The 27,191-nt window shown below is 44.3% G+C and overlaps 2 protein-coding genes across 3 annotated transcripts; one reads left to right on the top strand and one right to left on the bottom strand.

The window, feature by feature from the left end:
* Nucleotides 1-4,836: 4,836 nt before the first annotated feature.
* Nucleotides 4,837-9,430, bottom strand: nicol1 (NELL2 interacting cell ontogeny regulator 1). Its single transcript, XM_029653933.2, has 3 exons — nucleotides 7,453-9,430; nucleotides 7,043-7,131; nucleotides 4,837-5,629 (listed from the first exon to the last, which is right to left on the bottom strand). Exons 1-3 carry the CDS (start codon nucleotides 7,661-7,663, stop codon nucleotides 5,597-5,599), a joined length of 333 nt encoding a protein of 110 aa, XP_029509793.1. The 5' UTR covers nucleotides 7,664-9,430; the 3' UTR covers nucleotides 4,837-5,596.
* Nucleotides 9,431-13,169: 3,739 nt separating this feature from the next.
* Nucleotides 13,170-25,836, top strand: nelfa (negative elongation factor complex member A). Of its 2 annotated transcripts, none has more exons than XM_029653931.2 (11): nucleotides 13,170-13,402; nucleotides 17,872-18,043; nucleotides 18,531-18,692; nucleotides 19,308-19,397; nucleotides 21,857-21,984; nucleotides 22,104-22,173; nucleotides 22,379-22,467; nucleotides 22,571-22,682; nucleotides 22,884-23,191; nucleotides 23,356-23,455; nucleotides 25,253-25,836. In XM_029653931.2, the coding sequence occupies exons 1-11, from the start codon at nucleotides 13,193-13,195 to the stop codon at nucleotides 25,435-25,437; spliced, it is 1,626 nt and encodes a 541-aa protein (XP_029509791.1). In that variant the 5' UTR covers nucleotides 13,170-13,192; the 3' UTR covers nucleotides 25,438-25,836. The 2 variants fall into 2 exon arrangements, with proteins under 2 accessions (XP_029509791.1, XP_029509792.1); XM_029653932.2 differs by lacking the exon at nucleotides 13,170-13,402 and adding an exon at nucleotides 13,471-13,716.
* The last annotated feature ends 1,355 nt before the right edge of the window (nucleotides 25,837-27,191 follow it).

The following is a 27,191-nucleotide window of genomic DNA, read 5'->3' as shown; positions in this document are numbered from 1 at the left end:
CATAGTGAACTACTTTTGATACGGTACCATTTGAGACGTAGGTAGCCCAGGGTTGCAATGCCAGTGGAGTATATAACAGACAGTTTGATTTTTGTTCAAACTGTTGCTAGATCTATTTAATTCATAAACATGCTTGCTTTGCAGAGATAACTCTTGATTTTAAGCCTATAGAGAAGATGCTGCAACAATGCGACATAGCAGAACCAAATGTCCTGCCCTGCGCTGAGTTTGGGCTCCTCCATGTGGATGGAAGCGGTATGGCAGGCAGTCTCTGTCTACATTGATTTGTATTTATTTAACCTTTATTTAACAAGGCAAGTCAGTTAAGAACACATGTTTTATTTACAATGACGGCCTACCCCGGACAAACTCTAACCCGGACGACGCTGGGCCAATTGTGTGCCGCCCTATGGGACACCCAATCACGGCCAGTTGTGATACAGCCTGGAATTGAACCTGGGTCTGTGCTGTAATCCACATTATAAATTAATGGCTACTTCTAGCCTGGTCTTCATTCTCTTTGTGCTGTCTTGCCAAGTCTTGCCTAGTTGGCAAGACAGGACCAACAGATCTGGGACCAGGCTGGCTACTGCTGCATTCTGTAAATATAACTGACAGAAGCAGCTCCAGACCAGAACAATCAATATGTCCACAAAGAGAGAATTGTGAAAGCAGCAGCTACTCTTCCTGGGGTTCATAACATAACATGACATAATACAGAACATTAATAGACAAGAACAGCACATGGAAAGAACTACAACAATTTAAAAATGGCATATGTAGCCTACATATCAATACATTCACACAAACTATCTAGGTCAAATAGGGGAGAGGTGTTGTGTTCATTTAAGCAATATAAGATGGAAGGGAGTTCCATGCAATACTGGCTATATATAACACTGTATGCTTTCTTGAATTTGTTCTGGATTTGGGGACTGGTGGGATAAGTGTGTGTGTCAGAGCTGTGTGTAAATTGGCTACGCAAACAATTTGGAATTTTCAACAAATTCATGTTTCTTGTAAAAAGAAGAATTGAAGCAGTCAGTCTCTCCTCAACTGCTGCTGTGTGATCTGAGACAGTCATTGTTTTTGATTGGCGTTTGATAGATAATGCCTGGGGTCTCATTCCAAGCTGAGTAGTCTATTCAGACACCCTATGAGGAGAGGCATGGTTACAGGGTTTTGAATAAAATGCTGCCTCTTAATTCTATGTAATAATAATGTTGATCATGATCACTTAACAACCATGATTCTCTTTTTAGAATCCAGTCAGGGGCGCAACTTTCACTGGGGACGGTGGGAACATGCCCCCCCCCACAACATTCTGAAATTGTATTTTTGTCCCCCCCTCCCACAGTTTTATCATTGTGACACAAAACGAGGCAACAGTGTGCTTTTGGACAGAGTGGCTGGGTAGGCTGTTTTGAGTGTTTAGCCGACTGGATTTTTTTTTTTTACTTCTGAAACCAAGGTTGCGCCCCTGAATCTAGTTATGTATAAAAATATCAGTAGACCAAGGACAGCATCAGGCAGAAATTACAATCTCACAGTCACTGTGCCACACATAAACACACACCACACACCAAGAGAGTGTGGCCTTGTTTAGCCTGATAGTAGTTGATAAAGTGTGACGAACAGCACCTATTCTCTGCAGGGGAGAAATTGGTCCTATTACACACAGGATATGTCCCAAACGGCCCCCTATTTCCTATATAGTGCACTACTTTTGAACAGAGCCTATGGTCAAACGTAGTGCACCACATAGGGAGTAGGGTGCCATTTAGGACACAGCCATAATAATTGCGTCTCTGCCACTAGCGCTGATGGGCAGGCCTGTGCAGTATCTATAACAAGCAAAACTCCCTAACACACACACACCCACACTGGTATACATTACACACACATACACACACAAATGGGTTGATTATCAAATGTTCTTCTGCTGCTGGGGTTGTCTGTCAGACAATGAAATACTGAGCCTCTAATGCATGAATGGGAACTGTGGCCCAATCCCAAATCGATCCCTAAGCCCTACGCACTTGTGGAGATCTGAGAGAATTTGACAGGTGTAAGCAGGTGTAAGCTCCCAAAAGACGTCCAAAAGGCTTCGGAGTCAGTCCATGCTTACAGAGGTGTAGCCTACAGTCGTGCCTGAAATTGAATTTTATGAATGCCCATCTATGTGGTAAACCATTTGTAAAACACCAAAAAACGACATCCGGACAGGACCAAAAAAAAACGTCTTAAAGACGTCGGCTCATGCTTACTGGGGTGTGGCCTACCATGTCGCCCGCAATGGAATTTTATGAATTCCCATCCATGTGGTAGGCCCACCATTTATAAAACAGGCCGTTGTGTTGGTTTTATTAGTCCTGATTCCTGTGACTAATCAATTTGGCGATGTAATCTTTGAATATCAAAGTTGCTTAACTTTATCTGGATTTATCACGAGCCTATTTGTAATGTGTTTGCACAGTGGGACATGTAGAAGTATTTTATTTTTCGCTATGATCAGCCGGTCAAATTTATGGATATAAACATCAAACCACTGATGATGACAATCGGGTGAAAGTCCTGTACAACAGTTGTGATTGTTCATTCCATATTGTCCATTTGACTTTGACCTGTCCTGTTATTAGGATATGTTGTTAACATTACAGCTCATTTTTTTATTTGATTGAGTGCCTTTTAGGTTATTAGCCTATTTGATCAGAGAAAATTGCATGATGTAAAAGGATCCTACATCTTCATACATTTGATCTCTAGCCTGTAGGCTACAGAAAGGGCCACATACTCTTTCTGGCATATTCTCTATCTGCTACATGATTTATGTTAGATACATTTTTTTACTGAAAGTTGGTGTGGCACTGCAGAGATACATCTCTCCAACAGCACCCTGGAGAGGCGCTGGGAATATTTTTCCCCCCTGCCTTTGACAAAGTGGGCAATGCTTAACAAAGGGCGACATCAGCGCTCACCTAGAAAGCCCAGATGTCACTGGTTGAGAGACATTGTTTTTGGACAGAATTATGTGAGGTTTTATGTGTTGTTGTTGGAGGTGTGTGCCTTGGTCAGTTTAGGTCAGAAAATGCTGCACTTGTCAATCTACTTACCTAATGAGCGGACCATGTGTTGGAGCCAAATCCCCATTTATACAACTATAAATATAGCGTTATGAATTATGGAGTATAGTTGGAGTTTTTGGTTTTCTATTATGATTAACATGGGTATTTAAAAGCATTTCCTGGGCACACCCCTTTTTTCCCCATGTTCCCCTTCCCTTTACCTATTTGCTTTTTTGCAGTATGGGTCTACAAGGCCTCAGGTATGGAGCTACCTTACAGTTTTTTGCGCTACGATACTAAGAAAGCTGCTACTAGTCTATACCTTTTGTTTGGAGTTGAAAACTGATCACTTCGACTTTGTTCGTTGATGGAATATTGCCAATGAAATTACCTTTAGTTTGGAAAATAAATGTATGTTTTTACACTATCGGAGCTTTGGATTCCCTGTTCTGTGGTTGTTTTGGAAATGTGTCTGACTACGTCATCACATACCTGTGGCCTCAAGGTAAGTTTGGAATTGGATTACAAATTGCCTTCATACCATATTTCATGCGCTGAAATAAAAGATCCCAGAAATGTTCCATACGCACAAAAGGCTTATTTCTCTCCAATTTTGTGCACAAATTTGTTTACATCCCTGTTAGTGAGTATTTCTATTTTGCCTAGATAATCCATCCACCTGACAGGTGTGGCATATTGAGAAGTTGATTAAACAGCATGATCATTACACAGGTGCACCTTGTGCTGAAGACAATAAAAGGCCACTCTAAAATGTGCAGTTTTGTCACACAACACAATGCCACAGATGTCTCAAGTTTTGAGGGAGCGCGCAATTGGCGTGCTGGCTGCAGGAATGCCCACCAGAGTTGTTGCCAGACAATTTAATGTCCATTTCTCTACCATAATCTGCTTCTAACAACGTTTTAGCGAATTTGGCAGTGTGTCCAACGGGCCTCACAACCGCAGACCACGTGTATGACGTCGTGTGGGCGAGTGCTTTGCTGATGTCAATATTGTGAACAGAGCGTCCCATGGTGGGGTTATGGTATGAGCAGGCATAAGCTGCGGACAATAAACACAATTGCAATTTGAAATGGTCATTTCAATGCACAGATATACTGTGACAAGATCCTGAGGCCCATTGTAGTGCCATTCATCCACCGCCATAATCTCATATTTCAGCATGATAATGCACAGCCTCATGTTGCAAGGATCTGTACACAATTCCTGGAAGTTGAAAATGTTCTTCATGGCCTGTATGTTTGGGATGCTCTGGATCGACGTGCACAACAGTATGTTCCAGTTCTCGCCAATATCCAGCAACTTCGCACAACTATTAAAGAGAAGTGGGACAACATTCTACAGGTTGCAATCAACAGCCTGATCAACTCTATGCGAAGGAGATGTGTTGTGCTGCATGTTCAAATGGTGGTAGGATCCTAATTTGACCTGTACTGTCACAGCAAAATAATTCTGCAAAACAGGATTTGAATGTTTAGTCCATAATGTTGCATTCTCGGTGGTTAGGCTATTAGCTGTCCAAAAGCTCCCGAGTGGCACAGCGGTCTAAGGCATCTCAGTGCAAGTGGTGTCACTTTAGTCCCTGGTTTGAATCCAGGCTGCATCACATCTGGCTGTGATTGGGAGTCCCATAGGGCGGCACACAATTAGCCCAGTGTCGTCCGGGGTAGGCCGTCATTTTAAATAAGAATTTTTTCTTAACTGACTTGCCTAGTTAAATAAAACAAAATCTATATAACCGTGTGTTAATGTCGGTTTTCAGTGAATGGATGCAAATCACAATGCAGGAAAATTCTCAGCAATAAAAGTGTGATCAAATGACATTTGTTATAACTGATGGGAGTGTAGGTCTATACCTTATATTCATGCAGCAAGGATGTATGGTACCACAGAGAACTAAAAAGAACACTTATTCTGAAGCCTGGTGTTCCCATGATTATAAAAACACTTTCCAAGGAACTTTCTTAAAATGATACGGGTGTTATTATGAATTACCAGCTCTTTTGAATTCAAGACCGCTGCTAGGTATATATGTGAATTATCTTGAAGATCACTGATATTTTGCCACATTTTATAAAGATATCTGTTCATTGAATGTACTTACAGAACTACCTAAAATTATCTAGATTTGTGTTTCGAAACCTCACATATGACCAAGAGGGACATGAGGTGTAGTTTGCTTTGCCCTACATGACATAGTAACGCATTGCTGGTTTTCTGAACTCATCAAATAAAATCTTATATTCAAAGTACAATTAAACCACTGCAATATAATATCTGATATGTTAGCAAAGAAAATAAAGTGCATGTTGTACAAATGATTTAACTTTTTTGTGTTTTACAATATTCCATAGAAGAAGGCTCAGAGACATCTGTCTAGTCCAGGCAGTGTTTGTAGTAGTTTAAAGAAGGTGTCCAGTAATAGTGGGTGTGGAGTCGGTTGCCATGGGGAGGGCACATCACTACTTAACTCAGTGCGGGGTATTAGTGGGCGTGCATCCACACAGGGCTCACCTCTTTTCCCTCAACACCAGGGTCTCAGTCTAGGAAGAAATAGAGGCAATGCCATGTTAGTGAGCACCAGTCTGAGTAAACCTTCTAAACAAGACTAAAACATTACTTTGTCCATTAACTTATAGAGAACGGAAATGTGTCTTTACGCTCACAATCCAACCCCCCCGAGACACACACACCCGCGGGGTTGGAAGCAATGGGTCAGCCGCAGTGCAGCGCCTCTGGAGCAATTGTAGGGGGTTAAGTGCCTTGCTCATGGGCACAACAGCAGGCAACTTATAGAAGAACTGTACAGAGGAAAGCATCCGAGCAAGTGAAACAGTATGTTTAACCCATGTACATATCTGATGGTGTCTGGCCAAAAAGAGTAGGACATGTCATATTATTTTTGGCCAGACACCATCAGATGCGTGTACTACAGATACTAAGACAGAGGGGCGCTGTTTGACACTTTCTCTGATGAAAGATTCGGCCTCTTGCAAATTGAAGGAAACTTATGAAACACGGCTAGACAAGAATGAGAAATCATTTAATTTTTTAAAATGTTGACTGGGTTCTGTTGGCATCCATGTTTCCATGCCCCTTTGTAGGCTGAATGTCATTACACTTATGGTGTTTGTAAAAGATATCCCTTTCCGTTCAAATGGCAGGTGCACAATCCACTCTTTCGGATGCTGGACTTATTTCAGAGTAGACAAGCGTACGCAGGGAACCTACTTAACCTTCTATTTAAAAAAATATCCTGTTAAGAAATAGAGACCCCATGAATATCACGGTATAATTCACACTCTGGATGGCACATTAAGTGAATTTACTGTTGTACGGGTAAAAAAAAGAATGAGCTTGAATGCAAACACTCTAACAAGATTTTGAAATGAATTTATGATTTACTTGAACAGGGAAATATCTCAAACCTAAGCTGAAGCATTTCATGTATTGCACCATCATAATTATATAGATCAAAATCCACCTTCCATCGATTAAGGTTCATAATGACTAGGTTAAAAATCTGCCGATGTGCCATTGAGCAAGGCACTTAACCCTAGTTCCTCCTGTAACTCACTCTGGATAAGAGCATCTGCTAAAATGTAAATGTATATGTTATGGCCCCCCTAAACTGGGTCTGTGCCCCACCTTGGCCACTCCATTGAAAATGTACTGGACACACCACTGATCAGTGGTTAAAGTGGAATGAAATAGGTACTGGTACTCATTTTGGGGGATGGAAGTCTTCGTTTAGATGGTGGTACTCATAACATAATAAAGCCAATAGCCTATTCTATATCAGGTGCCAGTTCTCAATCTATAGACACATTGGAGGTGGACAGCTCCAGCCCACTTCAAGCACTGAGTATATTCAATAGTCTTTACACTGTACTTACAAGAATAATTACAATGTAACATAAGGTGTAACTAAAACAGAGAGGGATAGGAACTGTTACCTGGGCATCGAGCTTGAAACCAGTCTTCTTGAGGTCTTGCAGTGCCCTCTGCATGAATTCAAATCCATGGCAGTCCACACAGGGACGTCCTGCAAGACAATGAGACAAAATACAATAATAGTGTTCAGTATGATTCATTATATATAGGTTACTGCATTTGTGAAAACAAAATCAATATCTGAAGACTTTTAGATTTACAAGTAATACCTTATATGCTGCTACACTTCATCAATCAATGGCTGTTCTCAATTGGTAAACTATCGATTAGGCAATCAAATTTGATTTTGTGTAGGTCTAATAAATCTTACATTTTTTCTATCTATGCACAATAGTCATCCGCACAACAGTAACAAACGCTAATTTTGCAAAAAGAACAAATACAATAAAACCTATTAAATAAAACCACTTACTTTCGGCAGGTATTGCCGTCCCTGTCTCCTGCTCGCCAAAACCTGGCCTTAAAGACAGCAGCTGCACGGCTAAGAGCAGCATCACCGCTTTCAAATAGCCGCTCGATGCCATACTGCCGTGCATCATGTCCAGAGGAAGACCCGGCAAACGGAGAGAGCGAATTGCAGCTTTTGAAACTTTAGGATAGGCAGCTATCATATTACGAAGCATTGGTATACTAGATGAAAACGACTGTAGGCTATGTTTGCTCAGCGAAAGACTCACTAGGGGTCCCAAGTGGCGCAGCGGTCTAAGGCACTGCTTCTCAGTGCTATAGGCATCACTACAAACACCCTGGTTTGAATCCAGGCTTGAACACAACCGGCGGTGATTGGGAGTCCCATAGAGCGGAGCACAATGTAAACGTCGTCCGGGTTTGGCCGGTGTAGACTGTCATTGTAAATAATAATTTGTTCTTAACTGACTTGCCTAGTTAAATAAAAGTTCAATTTATAAATAAAAAAAATACATGTTTACATAGGCCTCCTGTTTTACCCACTTCATATGCATATACATACTTAATTTGATTCAAGGCTCATCCTATATAACTTACTGTAAATATTGTCTATTTCATCCTATATAACATATACTGTCTATTTCACACCATTATATAGGCCTACATACACATATATATAGATGTTTATATATCGAACCAGGGACCCTCTGCGCACATCAACAACTGCCTCCCACGAAGCATCGTCACCCATAGCTTCACAAAAGCTGCGGCTTTGCAGAGCAAGGGGAACAACTACCTCAACCGCTCAGAGAGAGTGACGTCACCGATTGAAACGCTATTAGCGCGCACCCCGCTAACTAGCTAGCCATTTCACATCGGTTACAGAAGCATTCAAATCTAGGCCTACTCACTGTGTGTGATAATGAAGAGACGATTCTGTTGAATATGAATTCGATGGGCAGAAAGGTTAGGCGAACGGATTGTCCCTCCCGAAAGCACGTAAAATGATGCTAAATTGTTTTATTCATTGCAAATGAAATGTTGGCCTCTCTGGTTCGCTATGTTGGTCACATGTCTTATAGGCTAATTTAATCACAGCACTAATTTTAGCATCTTTAGTTGCATAACCTTAAAGATGTATAAAAAAAAAATCACTAGCCACTTTAAACAATGCCACTTAATATAATGTTTACATACCCTACATTACTCATCTCATATGCATATACTGTACTAGATACCATCTACTGCATCCTGCAGACCGGTCGCATCCGCGCTTCGGTCTGCAGGTTGTATAACTTTTTCATTACATTTCATTACATTTCATTATAGTACAACGGTCTGATTTGTCTAATCTTAGCAATTTCTTCTTAGCTAGCTACATAGTCGTCGTTGTATCAAAGATAATTGCGTAATTATCGTATTTCGTCGTCTCCTATCTGCCCAACACGTTCACCGTCTACCGTAGCACTGTAGTAACTATCACACTCAACTGAACGACTTGATTAGTGTAGTGTTAGCTAGCTACATAGTTGTCTTTGCTGTCTTCGTATCCAAGATAATTGTGTAGTTAGAGTGTGTAGTCTTAGAGTGATTATCTTAATTTACCGAGGTTAGCTAGCCAGCTATTTTGTCGTCCTTAACGTAGGAGACACTCCTAGCTAGCCAATAGCTAGCCAACGTCTACTGAATAGAACTTTCGCATTCCGGTCGCATTCCGCTTCGCTCCACATGTAGTATCATATTTTCATTTCATTTCATTACAGTCCCAACGGTGTGATTTGTTTGATCGTAGCTAGCTACATAGCTAGCTACATAGCCGTCTTTGTTTCAAAGATAATTGTGTAGTCTAGAGCGATTTTCTAGGTTAGCTAGCCAGCTATTGTCGTTCTCCTAACGCAACGTAACGTAACCAACACTGCTAGCTAGCCAGCTTGCCCCAAAAGCAGCATTGTAGAAACTTCACACTCAACGGAACGACTTGATTAGGGTAGTGTCAACAACGCAGCTAGCCTACCTCAGCAGTACTGTATCATTTTAATCATTTTAGTCAATTAGATTCTTGCTACGTAAGCTTAACTTTCTGAACATTCGAGACGTGTAGTCCACTTGTCATTCCAATCTCCTCTGCATTAGCGTAGCCTCTTCTCTAGCCTGTCAAATATGTGTCTGTCTATCCCTGTTCTCTCCTCTCTGCACAGACCATACAAACGCTCCACACCGCATGGCCGCGGCCACCCTAATCTGGTGGTCCCAGCGCACGACCCACGTGGAGTTCCAGGTCTCCGGTAGCCTCTGGAACTGCCGATCTGCGGCCAACAAGGCAGAGTTCATCTCAGCCTATGCCTCCTCCAGTCCCTCGACTTCTTGGCTCTGACGGAAACATGGATCACCACAGACAACACCGCTACTCCTACTGCTCTCTCTTCGTCCGCCCACGTGCTCTCGCACACCCCGAGAGCTTCTGGTCAGCGGGGTGGTGGCACCGGGATCCTCATCTCTCCCAAGTGGTCATTCTCTTTCTCCCCTTACCCATCTGTCTATCGCCTCCTTTGAATTCCATGCTGTCACAGTTACCAGCCCTTTCAAGCTTAACATCCTTATCATTTATCGCCCTCCAGGTTCCCTCGGAGAGTTCATCAATGAGGTTGATGCCTTGATAAGCTCCTTTCCTGAGGACGGCTCACCTCTCACAGTTCTGGGCGACTTTAACCTCCCCACGTCTACCTTTGACTCATTCCTCTCTGCCTCCTTCTTTCCACTCCTCTCCTCTTTTGACCTCACCTCTCACCTTCCCCCTACTCACAAGGCAGGCAATACGCTCGACCTCATCTTTACTAGATGCTGTTCCTCCACTAACCTCATTGCAACTCCCCTCCAAGTCTCCGACCACTACCTTGTATCCTTTTCCCTCTCGCTCTCATCCAACACTTCCCACACTGCCCCTACTCGGATGGTATCGCGCCGTCCCAACCTTCGCTCTCTCTCCCCCGCTACTCTCTCCTCTTCCATCCTATCATCTCTTCCCTCTGCTCAAACCTTCTCCAACCTATCTCCTGATTCTGCCTCCTCAACCCTCCTCTCCTCCCTTTCTGCATCCTTTGACTCTCTATGTCCCCTATCCTCCAGGCCGGCTCGGTCCTCCCCTCCCGCTCCGTGGCTCGACGACTCATTGCGAGCTCACAGAACAGGGCTCCGGGCAGCCGAGCGGAAATGGAGGAAAACTCGCCTCCCTGCGGACCTGGCATCCTTTCACTCCCTCCTCTCTACATTTTCCTCCTCTGTCTCTGCTGCTAAAGCCACTTTCTACCACGCTAAATTCCAAGCATCTGCCTCTAACCCTAGGAAGCTCTTTGCCACCTTCTCCTCCCTCTTGAATCCTCCTCCCCCTCCCCCTCCTCCCTCTCTGCAGATGACTTCGTCAACCATTTTGAAAAGAAGGTCGACGACATCCGATCCTCGTTTGCTAAGTCAAACGACACCGCTGGTTCTGCTCACACTGCCCTACCCTGTGCTCTGACCTCTTTCTCCCCTCTCTCTCCAGATGACATCTCGCGTCTTGTGACGGCCGGCCGCCCAACAACCTGCCCGCTTGACCCTATCCCCTCCTCTCTTCTCCAGACCATCTCCGGTGACCTTCTCCCGTACCTCACCTCGCTCATCAACTCATCCCTGACCGCTGGCTACGTCCCTCCCGTCTTCAAGAGAGCGAGAGTTGCACCCCTTCTGAAAAAACCTACACTCGATCCCTCCGATGTCAACAACTACAGACCAGTATCCCTTCTTTCTTTTCTCTCCAAAACTCTTGAACGTGCCGTCCTTGGCCAGCTCTCCCACTATCTCTCTCAGAATGACCTTCTTGATCCAAATCAGTCAGGTTTCAAGACTAGTCATTCAACTGAGACTGCTCTTCTCTGTATCACGGAGGCGCTCCGCACTGCTAAAGCTAACTCTCTCTCCTCTGCTCTCATCCTTCTAGACCTATCGGCTGCCTTCGATACTGTGAACCATCAGATCCTCCTCTCCACCCTCTCCGAGTTGGGCATCTCCGGCGCGGCCCACGCTTGATTGCGTCCTACCTGACAGGTCGCTCCTACCAGGTGGCGTGGCGAGAATCCGTCTCCTCACCACGTGCTCTCACCACTGGTGTCCCCCAGGGCTCTGTTCTAGGCCCTCTCCTATTCTCGCTATACACCAAGTCACTTGGCTCTGTCATAACCTCACATGGTCTCTCCTATCATTGCTATGCAGACGACACACAATTAATCTTCTCCTTTCCCCCTTCTGACGACCAGGTGGCGAATCGCATCTCTGCATGTCTGGCAGACATATCAGTGTGGATGACGGATCATCACCTCAAGCTGAACCTCGGCAAGACGGAGCTGCTCTTCCTCCCGGGAAGGACTGCCCGTTCCATGATCTCGCCATCACGGTTGACAACTCCATTGTGTCCTCGTCCCAGAGCGCTAAGAACCTTGGCGTGATCCTGGACAACACCCTGTCGTTCTCAAATAACATCAAGGCGGTGGCCCGTTCCTGTAGGTTCATGCTCTACAACATCCGCAGAGTACGACCCTGCCTCACACAGGAAGCGGCGCAGGTCCTAATCCAGGCACTTGTCATCTCCCGTCTGGATTACTGCAACTCGCTGTTGGCTGGGCTCCCTGCCTGTGCCATTAAACCCCTACAACTCATCCAGAACGCCGCAGCCCGTCTGGTGTTCAACCTTCCCAAGTTCTCTCACGTCACCCCGCTCCTCCGCTCTCTCCACTGGCTTCCAGTTGAAGCTCGCATCCGCTACAAGACCATGGTGCTTGCCTACGGAGCTGTGAGGGGAACGGCACCTCAGTACCTCCAGGCTCTGATCAGGCCCTACACCCAAACAAGGGCACTGCGTTCATCCACCTCTGGCCTGCTCGCCTCCCTACCACTGAGGAAGTACAGTTCCCGCTCAGCCCAGTCAAAACTGTTCGCTGCTCTGGCCCCCCAATGGTGGAACAAACTCCCTCACGACGCCAGGACAGCGGAGTCAATCACCACCTTCCGGAGACACCTGAAACCCCACCTCTTTAAGGAATACCTAGGATAGGATAAAGTAATCCTTCTCACCCCCCTTAAAAGACCTAGATGCACTATTGTAAAGTGGCTGTTCCACTGGATGTCATAAGGTGAAATCACCAATTTGTAAGTCGCTCTGGATAAGAGCGTCTGCTAAATGACTTAAATGTAAATGTAAATATGTCGTTCGGCCATCGCTCATTCATATATCTTTATGTACATATTTTTCATCCCTTTACACTTGTGTGTATAAGGTAGTTGTGAAATTGTTAGGTTAGATTACTCGTTGGTTATTACTGCATGGTCGGAACTAGAAGCACATGCATTTCACTACACTTCGCATTAACATCTGCTAAGCATGTGTATGTGACAAATAAACATTTGATTTGAGATACAGTAATTGTACAATAATATTCCTACAGGCCTGTCTATTTTAATAAATTATTTAGTTGCATAACTCTAACACGCGAAATGAATGGTAAATAAATGCAATGATGTTGTACACCTCAAGTGTTCTGTAAAGTAATTATTTCAAAAGGCCCTGTAAAATAATATTTTTTGAGGACAGGTAAGAGAGAGGTGAGTTTATTTTGCTCTCCCCGATATGAACATGTGGGTGGGTCCTAACAGTTCTGTTTTCTTAGGTAGCCTGTTAAAATGCCCGAACTCAATACACTTCTTTTTCCAAGATGGCGTCGATGAAGGACAGCGACACCGGTCTGTGGCTCCATAATAAACTAGGATCAACAGACGAGCTTTGGGCGCCTTCTAGTATTGCTTCACTCCTCACCGTTTCAGTTATCGACAATATACGGTTGTGTTTTTCGAGTTTGTCGCCTCCAGTTAAGCTAAAACTCTTGCTAGGGATGCTGCATCTTCCCAGGCGGACTGTTGACGAGGTGGGTAACGTTACGCGAGTTCATATGACTGATTGAGCACTAGGTAGCTAGTTTAGATGGGATTATGCAACAGGCAGCCTTGACCGAGTTTCTAGCTGATGTTTCCTGAGCGGGAAGTATAGTTGTAACGTCATTGGACACTATGCTTACAAGCTGTTTCAAATGTATACTTAGCTAGTAGCCGCAGATATGGCGATGCAGACAGTCAACATCATTACATAGTGTTCTCTACTCAAGTTAAACCATCGATAGCCAGCAGTCCGCATCGATCGCTTCCTTGGTTAGCTAGATAGCTGCTAACGTCAGCTGTGTAGGTAAGTGTCTACAGACCGGAGGTAGCTAACTATCGCGGCTAGGCTAATTCTGTCCAGTCGTATGTTTTCTGTTTTGTTTACCTAATGCACATGCCTTCTTTTCATAAACACCACGTTAGTTAGCTAACCTAAAATGTAACATTGGACCTGTTTGTAGTGTAGTCGTATTTGAAATCTGATTTGTCTGAGAATCATTGAAATGCTGAACTTGTCAGAGTTTTGTCAGTCAGGTGGTTTCGCTTTTTTTATATATATATTTTTTAGTTCACCTTTTGTTTAACCAGGTAGGCCAGTTGAGAACTGCGACCTGGCCATGATAAAGCAAAGCAGTGCGACACAAACACAGAGATACACATGGAATAAACAAACCTACAGTCAATAACACAATAGAAACATATATATACAGTGTGTGCAAATGAGGTAAGATTAGGGAGGTAAGGCAATAAATAAGCCATAGTGACGAAATAATTACAATTGAGCAATTAAACACTGGAGTGATAGATGTGCAGAAGATGAATGTGCACTGGGGTGCAAAGGAGCAAATAAATAAATAGCAATATGGGGATGAGGTAGTTGGGTGGGCTATTTACAGATGGGCTATGTACAGATGCAATGATCTGTAAGCTGTTCTGACAGCTGATGCTTAAAGTTAGTGAGGGAGATATGAGTTTCCAGCTTCAGTGATTTTTGCAATTCGTTCCAGTCATTGGCAGCAGAGAACTGGAAGGAAAGGCGGCCAAATGAGGAATTGGGTTTTGGGGATGACCAGTGAAATATACCTGCTGGAGCGCATGCTACTGGTGGGTGCTGCTATTGTGACCAGTGAGCTGAGATAAGGCAGGGCTTTACCTAGCAAAGACTTATAGATGACCTGGAGCCAGTGGGTTTGGGGATGAATTTGAAGCGAGGGCCAGCCAATGAGAGCATACAGGTCACAGTGGTGGGTAGTATATGGGGCTTTGGTGACAAAACAGATGGTACTGTGATCGACTCCATCCAATTTACTGAGTAGAGTGTTGGAGGCTATTTTGTAAATGACATCGCCAAAGTCAAGGATCGGTAGGATAGTCAGTTTTACGAGGGTATGTTTGGCAGCATGAGTGAAGGAGGCTTTGTTGCGAATTCTAGATTTCATTTTGGATTGGACTGCCAGGTAGTGCCATTTTGGAGGGCGTAACCAGCGAGCTAGCTAGGTCACAATTCCAAACTAGTGGGAGATGGCCTTTGAAATAGTTGTTGCTCTATTTTAAATCAGCTATCAACAGTTAAACTTTCTATTAAGCTTTGTTAAATAAATCTCAACTGGTCTACAACCGGTGTTGTAAAACAGGTGCATTCCTTAAAGTGTCTCGACATTGCTTTGTTTACCCATTCTACTTCCGTGATTAATACCGGTAAGCGATTGAATAGCTACATGTAGGCTATACAGTTAGACTTGTCACTTCCATTTTTTATGATCATAACAAATTCAGTATCTCCTGCCATATATTATCTCTAACATTTGTCCAAAGTTCTTTGCACTCCTAAGTTTCATCCAATGGAGTCGGCTCTGGTTGACATTCTGCACCACAGAAGCTGTAGCTTCTAGGTGCGATTGAATATACCTTATTGTTCATTTACATGGAAATTAATTTTGTGCGATCAGAATACAAATACACAAAAACACTGGAAAGTTAATAGGGCTGCGTTTACATAGGCAGCCCAATTAAGATACTTTTTTCCACTAATCAGATTTTTATCAGAGCTGATCTGATTAGACCAGTTAGTGGATAAAAGATCAGAATTGGGCTGTCAGTTTAAATGCTGCCTTTTTTAATTTAAATTTTTAGCTTAACGCACATATTCACAGTCCCTGCAGCCTTCTGTCCGACCATATATTGGGCCTATGTCCCACTGTTCAGCAGCTTGGTGGCTGATGTAATGAAACTTGCCTTGCTCCTATTCTTGCTGAACAGTGGGACCTTATATCTCCTTCTGGAGGACAGCAGCTCAAAACATTGGACCAGATTGTGTGCAGGGTTCTCTGTGATGCACCTGGCCTTGTCCATCTATGATGGAGGCCATGAAGTCCCCTGCACTGCAGCCTGCTGAGCTTGGAACCTAGGTTTAAGGGCCTCCCAATGATGGCCTTTTAAGGCAATTGACAGCCCACCATACCAGGCCAGGAAACAGAAAGTCAGTACACTCTCTATATGGCAGGAGTAGTACAGTGGCGGACGGTGCTGTTTATGATGAGGGAGGAGATTTGTATTTTTTATTAGTTTGGCCTTATTTCTATTACAGCATATTGGATGACTGACATTCATATTCCATTCACCCAGATCAATGTCAAATTGATAGGTTTAGGATACTACATGATACAACATTTTCCCCTATACCCATCATGAGGTTGCTACAACCTAGACAATGAATGAACGTTTACAACGTAGGTGGACATAGGTCGAGAGAAATGAGGTGACAGACAGTGAAGCATGGACAGACAGTGACACATTCAATACTGCCTTGCACACTCTTGCGTGCATCTAGCTTACATAGGGTGTAATCATTAGTCCAACAGGTGCAAACAAGAGTTTCTATTGGACAGATTCAGGTACGTTTATCCCCGTTTTGTTCCATTTGCTTCCGTTTAAGAAACGTTTTCAACAGAATCGGTGGATTGAATACACCCCTGATCACGTGTAAACCCAGTTCACTTTCATAGCAGCCACATTGTATTCCTTCTAGCATCTATGCGCTCGCCTCCTCTCACCCTATCCCTTCGTTTGTGGACTTCAATGCATCAGCTGTATGTGACCAGCCGAAAAAACCTTTCCAAGCCAAACCATATGATAACCACTAAACATAGCCTACATCGTTGTCACCTTATGGGGCGGCAGGGTAGCCTAGTGGTTGGACCAGTAACCGGAAGGTTGCAAGTTCAAACCCCCGAGCTGACAAGGTACAAATCTGTCGTTCTGCCCCTGAACAGGCAGTTAACCTACTGTTCCTAGGCCGTCATTGAAAATAAGAATTGGTTCTTAATTGACTTGCCTAGTTACATAAAGGTAAAATAAAAACATTAAAATATTAGCTAAAGTAAGCATAGTCAGCATAGCTAACAGAACTAAAGCATTAGTAAACCTACTTCAATCATGCAGTAACGTTAGTGTATAGTCAGTAAGCAGTTTAGCGTATACACCAGCTGGCCCCGGTGGCAATAAATGAGTAAAACCAAAAATGTACCAGTTCCCGTGCTGTGTTGGACAGTCATAGCATCCATCTGTTTGAGTAGGCTAAACTAGCTAGCTGCATTTGCTAGCTAAGTTATTATTATTTATTTTTTAATGAATTTGTTCAAAAGTGTTCATCTATTGTCTTTTTCCTCTCTGAGTCAACTACTCACCACATGTTATGCACTAAACTGCTAGCTAGTTGTAGCTCATGCTTTCAGTACTAGATTCATTCTCTGATCCTTTGATTTGGTGGACATGTCAGTTCATGCTGCAAGAATTCTGATAGGTTGGCGGATGTTCTCCGGAAGTTGTCATAATTACTGTGTAGGTTTATGGAGTGGGGTGAGAACCATGAGCCTCCTTGGTTTTGTATTGAAGTCAATGTACTCAGAAGACGACAGAAGCTAGATGTCCTCTGGCTACACCATGGTGCTACCCTACAGAGTGCTGTTGAGGCTGCTGTAGACTTTATTGCAAAACAGTGTGTTTTAATCAATTATTTGGTGACGTGAACATATTTAGTGTAGTTATCAAAAATGTTTAACTTTTGGAACGTTTAAATTGTATGAAATTCACTGAGGAGGATGGTCCTCTCTATTCTCCTCTGAGGAGCCTCAACTGGTGGTGTATTTGGCGAGTGTCCAGGTGTTATATATATATATATATATAGATATAGATATATAGATCCATATATTCGAATTCCGTTCCCTGCTCTAACCTCCATATCCACCCTCTGCCCCTACACACTCTGCCCCATGGAGATTCTAGGTTCAGTTTATTTCCATACCTTGTTCTATACCATTTGTATGAACTGCTTAAGGCCTACTGTGAGCCATGCATGCATGTAAAGCCTAAAAACACATTACCATTCCACAAGATTGGACAATAGTTTTTGAATCTTGCCCTCCACACTTCCACAACCTCCCTGACCCTATCTGTGCAGATGAAGGAGGCCCTATCAGAGATCATCCAGCTGGCCACGGTGGACTCTGAGCCCTGGGTACTGATGGTGGCAGACATCCTAAAGTCCTTCCCTGAGACGGGCTCCCTCAACCTGGACCTGGAGGAGCAGAACCCTAATGTACAGGACATCCTGGGGGAGCTCCGGGAGAAAGGTGGGTACACTACCGTATGTCAGGAGTCACTAGTCAAGGGGGAAAATGAGAACAGCAGGAGTCATTGAGGTTCATGGTTCTAGCGTTGTCACTGGAATGAATGATTTAGGAAAATGTTTTTTTTGTGCCCATTTCAAATGGGATACATTTTCCAGCATGTTGGTGCTGCTCTACAATCACCTGTTGATTGGCCGTGTATCAGAGTGGAGAATCGTTTTGTATTCAGTACATGAGCGGTGAATTGCTGAGCTCTAGACTACTTGTCATTATGCACTTTTTATTTATGTAGAGGTACTGGTTGGTTATAGCATGATGCAGACAGGCATGTGTACTAACAGCTTTCGCTTGCCCTTTGGGGTCTAGGTCGAGTTACTGTAAAAACACTGTCGGCTGCTGATGTAAAAAGGGCTTAATTAAGCTTTCAAGATCCATTTAGAGATGTAATAAACAAGAAAACAAATGCTTTTGATTGCTCTCCTCCCTGCAGTGAGTGAGTGTGAGGCGTCAGCCATGCTCCCTCTGGAGTGCCAGTACCTAAACAAGAGCGCCCTGACCACGCTGGTGGGCCCACTCACGCCCCCCGTCAAACACTTCCAGCTGAAGAGGAAGCCCAAGAGTGCCACGCTCAGGGCAGAGCTGCTGCAGAAATGTAAGATAAGACACTTCACTCCATCCAAGTGTACATGACAAGAGTCTAAAATGGCCACCTCGTCTCTTCACCTCAATCTCCGCATCTTCATCTGCGGACAAATGTATTGAACGTCTCAGATTAGTAGTGCTGATCTGGGATCAGGTCCCCCTCCTGTCCATTTACTGTTATTAGTGCAGATGAAGGAAAGCAGATAAGAAAAGGAAGCCACTTTAGACTGTTGAAATGCCTCCCCGTGTTTCAGGTCTCCTCTCCTTTGTGCTAATTTTACAGAAAGTTGAATGGTCTTTTTGTCACATTGATGAATGGTCACGACTCATGTTCTTTGCGGCACTCGCTGGAAAACAAACATGAGCGTTTCTTATTGGACAAGTTAATGTAGTCCCTCCCTGTTTGTCAGTTTTCTTCTGTCAGGTGCCTAATGAACAGCACCCTTGGGTATATTCACTAGGAGCCTAACGGAAGCAAACAGGATGAAACAAGGAAGGACCTACTGGAATTGGTCCATTTGAAAATGTTATTTTAGTTTTAAAATGTTTTCTGTTGCTAAATGTTATGCTACAATGTTCACTGATTTTAATACACCCCATTGTCTCATTGTTATTGTGTTTTCAGCCACAGAGACGGCTCAACAGCTGAAGAAGACAGCGGGAGTGCCTTTCCACGCCAAAGGAAGAGGCCTGGTCAAGAAGATGGACACCACCAGTGAGTTTGACACACTCTTTGTTGTTGCCAAGACTAAGCCTATGAGCACTTATACCATTTATACCAGGGTTTAGCCTGTAATTGAAATGAATAGCGCAAGAGATGCTGCTACAGCGCCTCAATCAAGTCATTTGTTGCTGCTGGAGTGAAACATGCTTTTATTAGCACAATCATTGTGGAACAATTCTAAATGTAATTGTGTGTTAAAAAAAACTTTTGATGGCAACGATTCCACATAGCGACAGCAAATGGCTTCCTCGTTGTGTAGTATGGGGACCCCAGGAAACGCATGCTCCAAAAACACCAAAATACCTAATTTTAGAAACGGAAAAGCTCTCAGTATTGTGATGCAAGGTCTTTTAGATGTTGTACACATTAAATTGTTATATTTGCAATGTTCTATTCCGTTCTGTTGCGGGGAAAAAAACGTATCCTTTAATTGTTTGAAACCTGAACATTTAACTGTATATAACAGGGCATGTCTTACCTTCAAAGTATCCTGGATCCAAAATCTGACCAAACATGGAGGCAATTATTTTATAAAGACTTCCATATGCCAATGAAACCAGTAGTCTATTTCTCTCATGTTCTATTTGTTTCTTTCGATGTCCAGTATCCAAAAGTAGAATCCTGGTCATATTAGCAGCGTGTGTGCAGTGTGCTTTTGACAGTGTTTTCCCACTAATTGCATTATGGAATGAACATTTGCGTGTAGCCAGGTTGTGAAGGTAGGCACCTCATCTACACGGATTCTCAACATGGCCCCACAAGGGTGTGTCCTCAGTCCCCTCCTGTATTCCCTGTATACCCACGACTGCGTGGTCTCAGAGTTCCAATTCCATCAAGTTCACTGACGACACGACAGTAGTTGGCCTGATTGACCAACTACAACGACACAGCCTACAGGGAGGTGGTAGGCACTCTGATGGCATGGTGCCAGGTAAACAACCTCTCCCTCAAATGTTAGCAAAACAAAGGTGCTGATTTGTGGACTTCAGGAGGAACCAGGCTGGACACGCCCCCATCACCATCAACGGGGCCGCCGTGGAGACAGTCAATAACTTCAAATTCTTCAGCGTACATATCTCAGAGAAGCAGAAATGGTCTAACCACTGGGACACCGTAGTGAAAAAGGCACGACAGAGACTCTTAAACAGGATGCTGAAGAAATCCGGCCTGTCCCCGAGGGCCCTTCAACAGGAGCACCATCGAGAGCATACTGTCGGGCTGGGTCACAGCCTGGTGCGGAAACTCCACTGCCGCGGACCGCAGGACTCTTTAGATGGCGATACGTGCAGCTGAAAGCACCAGGTGTCACAGGAAGGCCAAGACGATCATCAGGGCCCCCAGCCACCTAAACCATGCCCTGTTCAATCATTCAGACGTGGCCAGACTGGATAATAGTTTCTACCCTCAGACCATCAGGCTGCTGAATATCCACCACTAGTCAGCTATCTGCTCCAGCCTCCCCACTGCTACTCCCACATGGACATTTCCCACCGTCAATGGTCTCTTCCATTACCTGCTGCTCCCCCAGCCCTGCTACTTCTGCTATGGACATTCTTCCTTACCCCAATAGCGTGCATAACTGTTGCAGTTGTTAATGTGTATATTATGTATTTTTGTACATGTTTCGTTTTTATTTCACTTGGTCCCCACACCCCCCTCAATGGTCACGTTGCTCTCCCTATGGTCTTTATTCTGCCTCCACCCCAATATGATGTTTTTATTCATCACTGCTACAGTTATGTGTATATAGTGCGATTTGTTTTTTTGCATAATTTTATTTCACTTAGTCCTGCATCACACTTGCAACCCTGTACATGTGACTATTAAACAATCTGTATCTGTGCATCGCTGCACTTTATGATGTGAAGAAATGATAGTTAATCAACATAAGGTAAACGTTCTGATCCGTCGCGTCAGATTCATTGCTTTTTAGCAGGTTTTTTAAAAGTATCTTAGGCCTACTGGTTGTATGAATTTGTACTCCATCGCCCCACAACTGCCCCAGTGTCTGTTTTGGAATAGGACATTTCTTTGTCACACAGAACGACAAGCTGACAAATAGAGTAGGTCAACTTTTCTACTATGGGAGATAGTAGATTGACATACGCTAGTGATTTTGCTGTTCGTTACTTGTCTTGTTGGCTGAGGAAAAGTAAATGTGGACCGTTATTCTAGCATCTTCAAATTGCATCCTTGAGTTGCATGTTCGGTTCAGATGAACTACCATACTCTAAATGTGATTTTCTGTCATTTTGAGCACTGTGGGTGGACGCCTAATCGGGTTACACACCCAATGCAGTCTGGTAATTTTCGCAAATGTCCGGTCAATGTAAATGCTGTCAGTCAAATGTCCGGCGCCACATTTTCATAACGGAAAACCTGACTAATACCCACTGGTATCTGAGTGGTTGCTGAGATCATGTTATCATGTTTTCTACCCTTCCTTCCAGCACCCCTGAAGGGGATCCCCAAAGCCCCGTTCCGCAGCCCCACCACCCCCAGCATGTTCAGCCCCCCCAGCAACCGCACACCCATCGCCCCAGCACGGACACCCCTGCGCAAGGAGAGGGGGGTCAAGGTGACTAAGGGGGCTTAACAAGTGGCATGGGCTGTGTCCCAAATGGCACCCTATTCCCTAAATAGTGTGTGTTCAAATGTGTCAAGAGAAGCTGATGCACATTATTCTCTGTTCCCCAGTTGTTAGACATCTCAGAGCTGGATATGGTGGGAGCTGGTAGAGAGGCAAAGAGGAGAAGAAAGACTTTGGGTAACTGCCTTTTCTATTTCCATCTACCGCTCTCTAGCTAGCAGTCTTCACTGTTGCTCATCATCCTTCAGACTCACTGACTCTTATTAATGATTATGTGCTAGTGGTATTTGCTACAACATTCAGGACAAGAGAAGTTGAAATTGTTTAGAAAAGTTGAATGTCTTCACTTAAGCCACTTATGGCCCTGTCTCTGTGTGTACAGAAACAGAGGCTGGGGAGAAAGCTGCTAAAGAGGAGGCTGTGGTGGAGAACGCTACACCAGACTATGCTGCTGGACTGGTATCGACACAGGTAGGAACACTCACTCACTCAGCGTCATTCACACACACTCACTAACTCACACAATGTAATGCAACTTATACAGCGGTATTGACCCACTTCTCCTGTGTTTCAGAAACTGGGTGCGTTGAACAACGAGAGTGCTCTGCCGTCTACGAGCTACCTGCCGTCCACCCCCAGTATGGTCCCCTCCTCCTCCTACATTCCCAGTTCAGAGACACAGCCAGGTGAGAGAGACGCCTACAGAGCTGTTACTCAGATCTCAGGGTAACCCTCCATTTGGCTAGCCTGGGTATCAGTCGGTTTGTGCTAACATTCCACTCCTTGTACTCCAGACACATTTTCTGTAGTTACTCCTATCCAATCTTCTCAGATTGGCAGAGTGATATAGCGATTGTTTCATGTCGATAACTGGGTCTTCATTCTAGCGAACGCAGGTGGTTTGGGACGTGATGCCCTGCAGTCGGGTCGCCAGCCTGAGGAGTCAGCCACGCCCGGCGCTGCCGCCACCACCACCCTCCCGGGCCAGTTCAAACAGAGGACGCCCATGTATAATGCCAGCAACACTGCAACCAGCCCCACCGCCCCCGCCTCGCCCAGCACGCCAGCCAGCACCCCTGCCAGCAGCAACGGCCCCTCGGCCGCCGCCACCGCCACGCAGCCCGAGACCCCCACCACACAGCCCCCAACGCCCACGCCCCAGCAGCCCCAGCCCAAGAAGAACCTCTCGCTCACGGTGAGTTGGCTCAAGGCATCATTGGGACTTCCAATATCCACACTAGTATTCTACTTAGAATTAGGCATTATATTGGGTGAGCGTTCTAATCTGGACTACTTACGATGTGAGACTGCTATGCCGCTGTGTGTGTAACCTCTGCGCCGCTGTGTGTGTAACCTCAGAGAGACCAGATGTATGCTGCTCAAGAAATGTTCAAGACGGCCAACAAGGTTACCAGACCAGAGAAAGCACTCATCCTGGGCTTCATGGCTGGATCCAGAGGTACTGTACTGCTTTCTGCAAAATACTCCCTCATTTTAGTAAAAAGTAATAGCTTTTTGCAATTATGAATATTCCCTGGAGTATGTCCACCTAGTCCTATACTGTGAGTTTAACATACTAGTAATGTGTTCGACTGGGATGTGGATATGTGCAAGCCCTCTGGTGGGGGTCGAATCTAAGCCTAACTGGCTATTTACTCATGTGTACACAAACACACCTTCCAACACTCTTACCCTCACTGCTAGTTGAAAATGTCTGACTTCTACCATATCAGCACACATCTCTAACTGATCTATCCCCTCCTCCAGGGAACCCTTCTACCATAACACTCTAGAACATCTAAATGATATATCCCCTCCTCCAGGGAACCCTTCTACCATAACTCTAGAACATCTAACTGATCTATCCCCTCCTCCTCCAGAGAACCCTTCTACCATAACACTCTAGAACAGTGGTCACCAACCTTTGAGTCAAGATCACTTTCGCAGTCAAAAAGAAAGCTGAGATCTACTGCTGAGATGTATTTATTTTACATTAACCTCACGCAAACAGTTTTGTAGGAATGATGTTTGGGCAGTTGGCCCTAACACATTATCACAGCATATTGGCTATATGATTGGCCTGCCAATATTGTTAATAATCAGACCATATTATATTTCAAAACTCGAGTTTGATAACATAATGGATCAGTTGGTTTAGCACTTGAGGCACTGTGGAGCATGAAATTAAATAATTCGCTTTTTTATTTTACTGGACTGATTGTACCTGCATCTGATAGTCAACGAGGTCAAATCACGACGTCAGTGGTCTTCAGGTCGAAAAGTCAGAGCTCTAGAAAGATGCCTGAGTTTCTGACTTGGAATTCCAAGTTGAATGACCATTCAAAATTATTTTTCCACAACCGCCTCTCATGGTCCCTGCTCTCTCCTTCCTTTCCTCCGGTGAGACTGATGACCAGAGAGAGGGGACACCGTCTTCCACCTGATGGCCAAACTCAAGTCTCATTGCATCTGCCTCATGCACAAATTCATGTTGTTACTATGACCAGAGAAAGTTAAATATTCCTTAATATTAAAATCGACAGTACTAACTGCTAAAAATAATAAAAAGCAGAGCTATCGACTCTTGGCTACTCAGTCATTGCAGCTGCAGCCCAAACAGAAGTACGGAGAGGTGCATTTTATAAGTGTTGAATAAAAACAGTGACATTGCTGAATATAAACTTAACCATGAACGCAGTCATGAAAACAGCAGCTCTTTGCTGTATTCGTTGACAGTCTCTCTGTGGTCATGGTTTTAAAAGTTATTTAATCTGACGTAGGCTAGTAGCCTATTAAACTTGGCTGTGGCCAGGGTCATGGAAGCTCTGTAGCCACGGTGATTTGAGCTATCCGATTGGGCAGCGCAGTAGGTGCACTCGATTTAGTCACATATTTGCCGGTCCACCAGTGGAGTTTGTCTCATGGGAACACTTTGCTTACACGGTGAGCAGGATTTTTGAATCAAGTGCACCTACCAGCAACAGCTCATCACAAGCGCAAGCCTTTATCATTCATTGGCTTTTCTACAGAAATATTTGGTGATCGACTAGGAATGCCTTGAAGATGCCTCGATCGCGATCGACCGGTTGGCGACCACTGCTCTAGAATCTCTAACTGATCTATCCCCTCTTTCTCCAGATAACCCTTCTACCTTAACACTCTAGAACATCTGACTGATCTATCCCCTCTTTCTCCAGAGAACCCTTCTACCTTAACACTCTAGAACATCTGACTGATCTATCCCCTCTTTCTCCAGAGAACCCGTGTCCTGAGCAGGGGGACATTATCCAGATAAAGCTGAGTGAACACACAGAGATCCTGCCCAAGGCAGATGGCACGGGCAGCACCACCATGCTGGTGGACACAGTGTTTGAGATGAACTACTCCACAGGACAGTGGACCCGGCTCAAGAAGTACAAACCAATCACCAACGCCTCCTGAGGTGGCTGCTGGCCTGCCTGTCGGGACTAAACATACATGCATACATGCATGCATCAACACACAGACCAAATCCTCCTCTGGTGGACAGGGACTTGTCACACAAACACACTTGTGCATACACATGGGCCAAATTCAGTGCGTGAGGGGCTAGGGAGGATTGCGTGGGAGGGATAGGGGGTACAGGTTAAGGGGGGTATGGCTCACTCTTTCAAAGTTCCTGCATTGACAGGCAGGGGTATCCTCAAGACTTTTCCCCCCATTGGTTTGTTTTTCTGTTCTGTTTTGTCCCCTCAGATTCCTGAATGTTTGTTAAGGGGAGGGGTACAAAGTTGTACCTTATTTTGATAAGACAACTGTTAACACTTGCTTTACTATTAAAGGTACAAGCATGCCACATTATGTCAAGAGAAAGTCGTTATTACAACTCTGTGTTTTTCATTGTGAGAAGGTAATTAAGTTTGCAGCTTCCTACTTTCTGTCAAAGAATGATTTGAAAAGAACAAAGAAAAGAGCCTGAACGCATCAGAAAAATGTGACCGATGGGATGATCTGCTGTTTCCTTTGCGCTGTCGAGTTCTGATTTGGAACATTCTGGAGAATGCCGTTTTTCCATCCTTACCAAGAAGGGAAGAAAATAAAGTGAAAACATGTTCAGATTCCAGTGTTTAACATAAGTCCTTCAGAACATATCTCTCCTCCTGACTCTAAGATCATGATGATTAGGGTAAAGGTGGTCTATGGTACAGACGTACCGTTGACAGCTTCGTCCACACTGATCTGTTGGAATACTCTTCAAGACAGGAAGTTCAGGCAACAGGGGTTGCACTAGCATGATGACACCTGTCGTAAGACAATGCAGTCTCACTGGTATTTAGTACAGTATGAATCAGTGGTGGCTTGTCCATTAGGGTGTTGGGGGCGGCACCCTATAGTCCCAAAAAAAAGTATGTTTAAAACAGTCAAGTGCTGTAGCCTTTATATTTTACGGTTTAAATGTGTTCCAAACTATTATTTCAGTTGGCCTCTTATTGCTTTGAGGGGGGGCATGTTTTAGCATCCAGGACCGCTACATTAGATTACATTGACACCTAGCGGTTCTGAGAAGAAATACACTGCTGCTTTAAGTTTATTGCTCCTCCTGGGGGCGTTGAGCTTGAACGCCCTAGCTGCTCTGGTCGAACTCCATTCCAACAGCAGGCAGTAATCATGGTCAACAGATGTGAAAATGAATGGGATTTTGTTGCCGACAGGCAGCATCTCGTGGTGGGATTAGCGGCTGTGAGTATACTGTATATGTCTTTACAATCTGAAATCAGGAATAAAGTAACCCATAATCAATACAGCCCTGATTTTGTGTGGCACCTGACCTTCGGATTAACTGTCATGCTCATGACAGGTTTAGGCAACAAGAGGAAATGTTGGTGGAATTCGTTTCCAGATTAGCCAACACAGCTTGAATGTTCATTGCTTGCTACTTGATGAGGCCCAATCCTTCAGTAGACTCAGACTGGCGCTTTGCTTTGGTGTATGTCCCAAAATGATGTATTCTTATTCACCAATGGAGGAGAGGATAAGGTTTTTATTTTTTTGCAAGGCAATATAGTTGGCAATTAAGCTTTTCTCTGCAATTTCAGTTATGCCAGAACTGTGTTTTTGATCTGCAGTCATTTCTGGTTTCTATCAGGACTGGTGTTATTCCGTTATGTCAATCCAGTCAGGTTTTGGGGCATTTAGTAGAATTTATGGTTCTCGCA

The sequence above is a fragment of the Oncorhynchus nerka genome, linkage group LG12 (assembly GCF_034236695.1).
Source record: "Oncorhynchus nerka isolate Pitt River linkage group LG12, Oner_Uvic_2.0, whole genome shotgun sequence".
NCBI lineage: Eukaryota > Metazoa > Chordata > Actinopteri > Salmoniformes > Salmonidae > Oncorhynchus > Oncorhynchus nerka.
This window is presented reverse-complemented; position numbering and strand designations above follow the sequence as displayed.

Bases quoted from the DNA above. Each gene is read 5' to 3' on its own strand.
- nicol1 (XM_029653933.2), bottom strand. From the start codon at position 7,663: ATGCTTCGTAATATGATAGCTGCCTATCCTAAAGTTTCAAAAGCTGCA. The intron at 7,132-7,452 runs GTAAGTGGTTTT...ATTGTCTTGCAG, and splicing joins GACGGCAATACCTGCCGAAA to GACGTCCCTGTGTGGACTGC. The intron at 5,630-7,042 runs GTAACAGTTCCT...ATTTCTTCCTAG, and splicing joins GTTTCAAGCTCGATGCCCAG to ACTGAGACCCTGGTGTTGAG.
- nelfa (XM_029653931.2), top strand. From the start codon at position 13,193: ATGGCGTCGATGAAGGACAGCGACACCGGTCTGTGGCTCCATAATAAA. The intron at 18,693-19,307 runs GTAAGATAAGAC...TTGTGTTTTCAG, and splicing joins GGCAGAGCTGCTGCAGAAAT to CCACAGAGACGGCTCAACAG. The intron at 23,456-25,252 runs GTACTGTACTGC...CTCTTTCTCCAG, and splicing joins CTTCATGGCTGGATCCAGAG to AGAACCCGTGTCCTGAGCAG.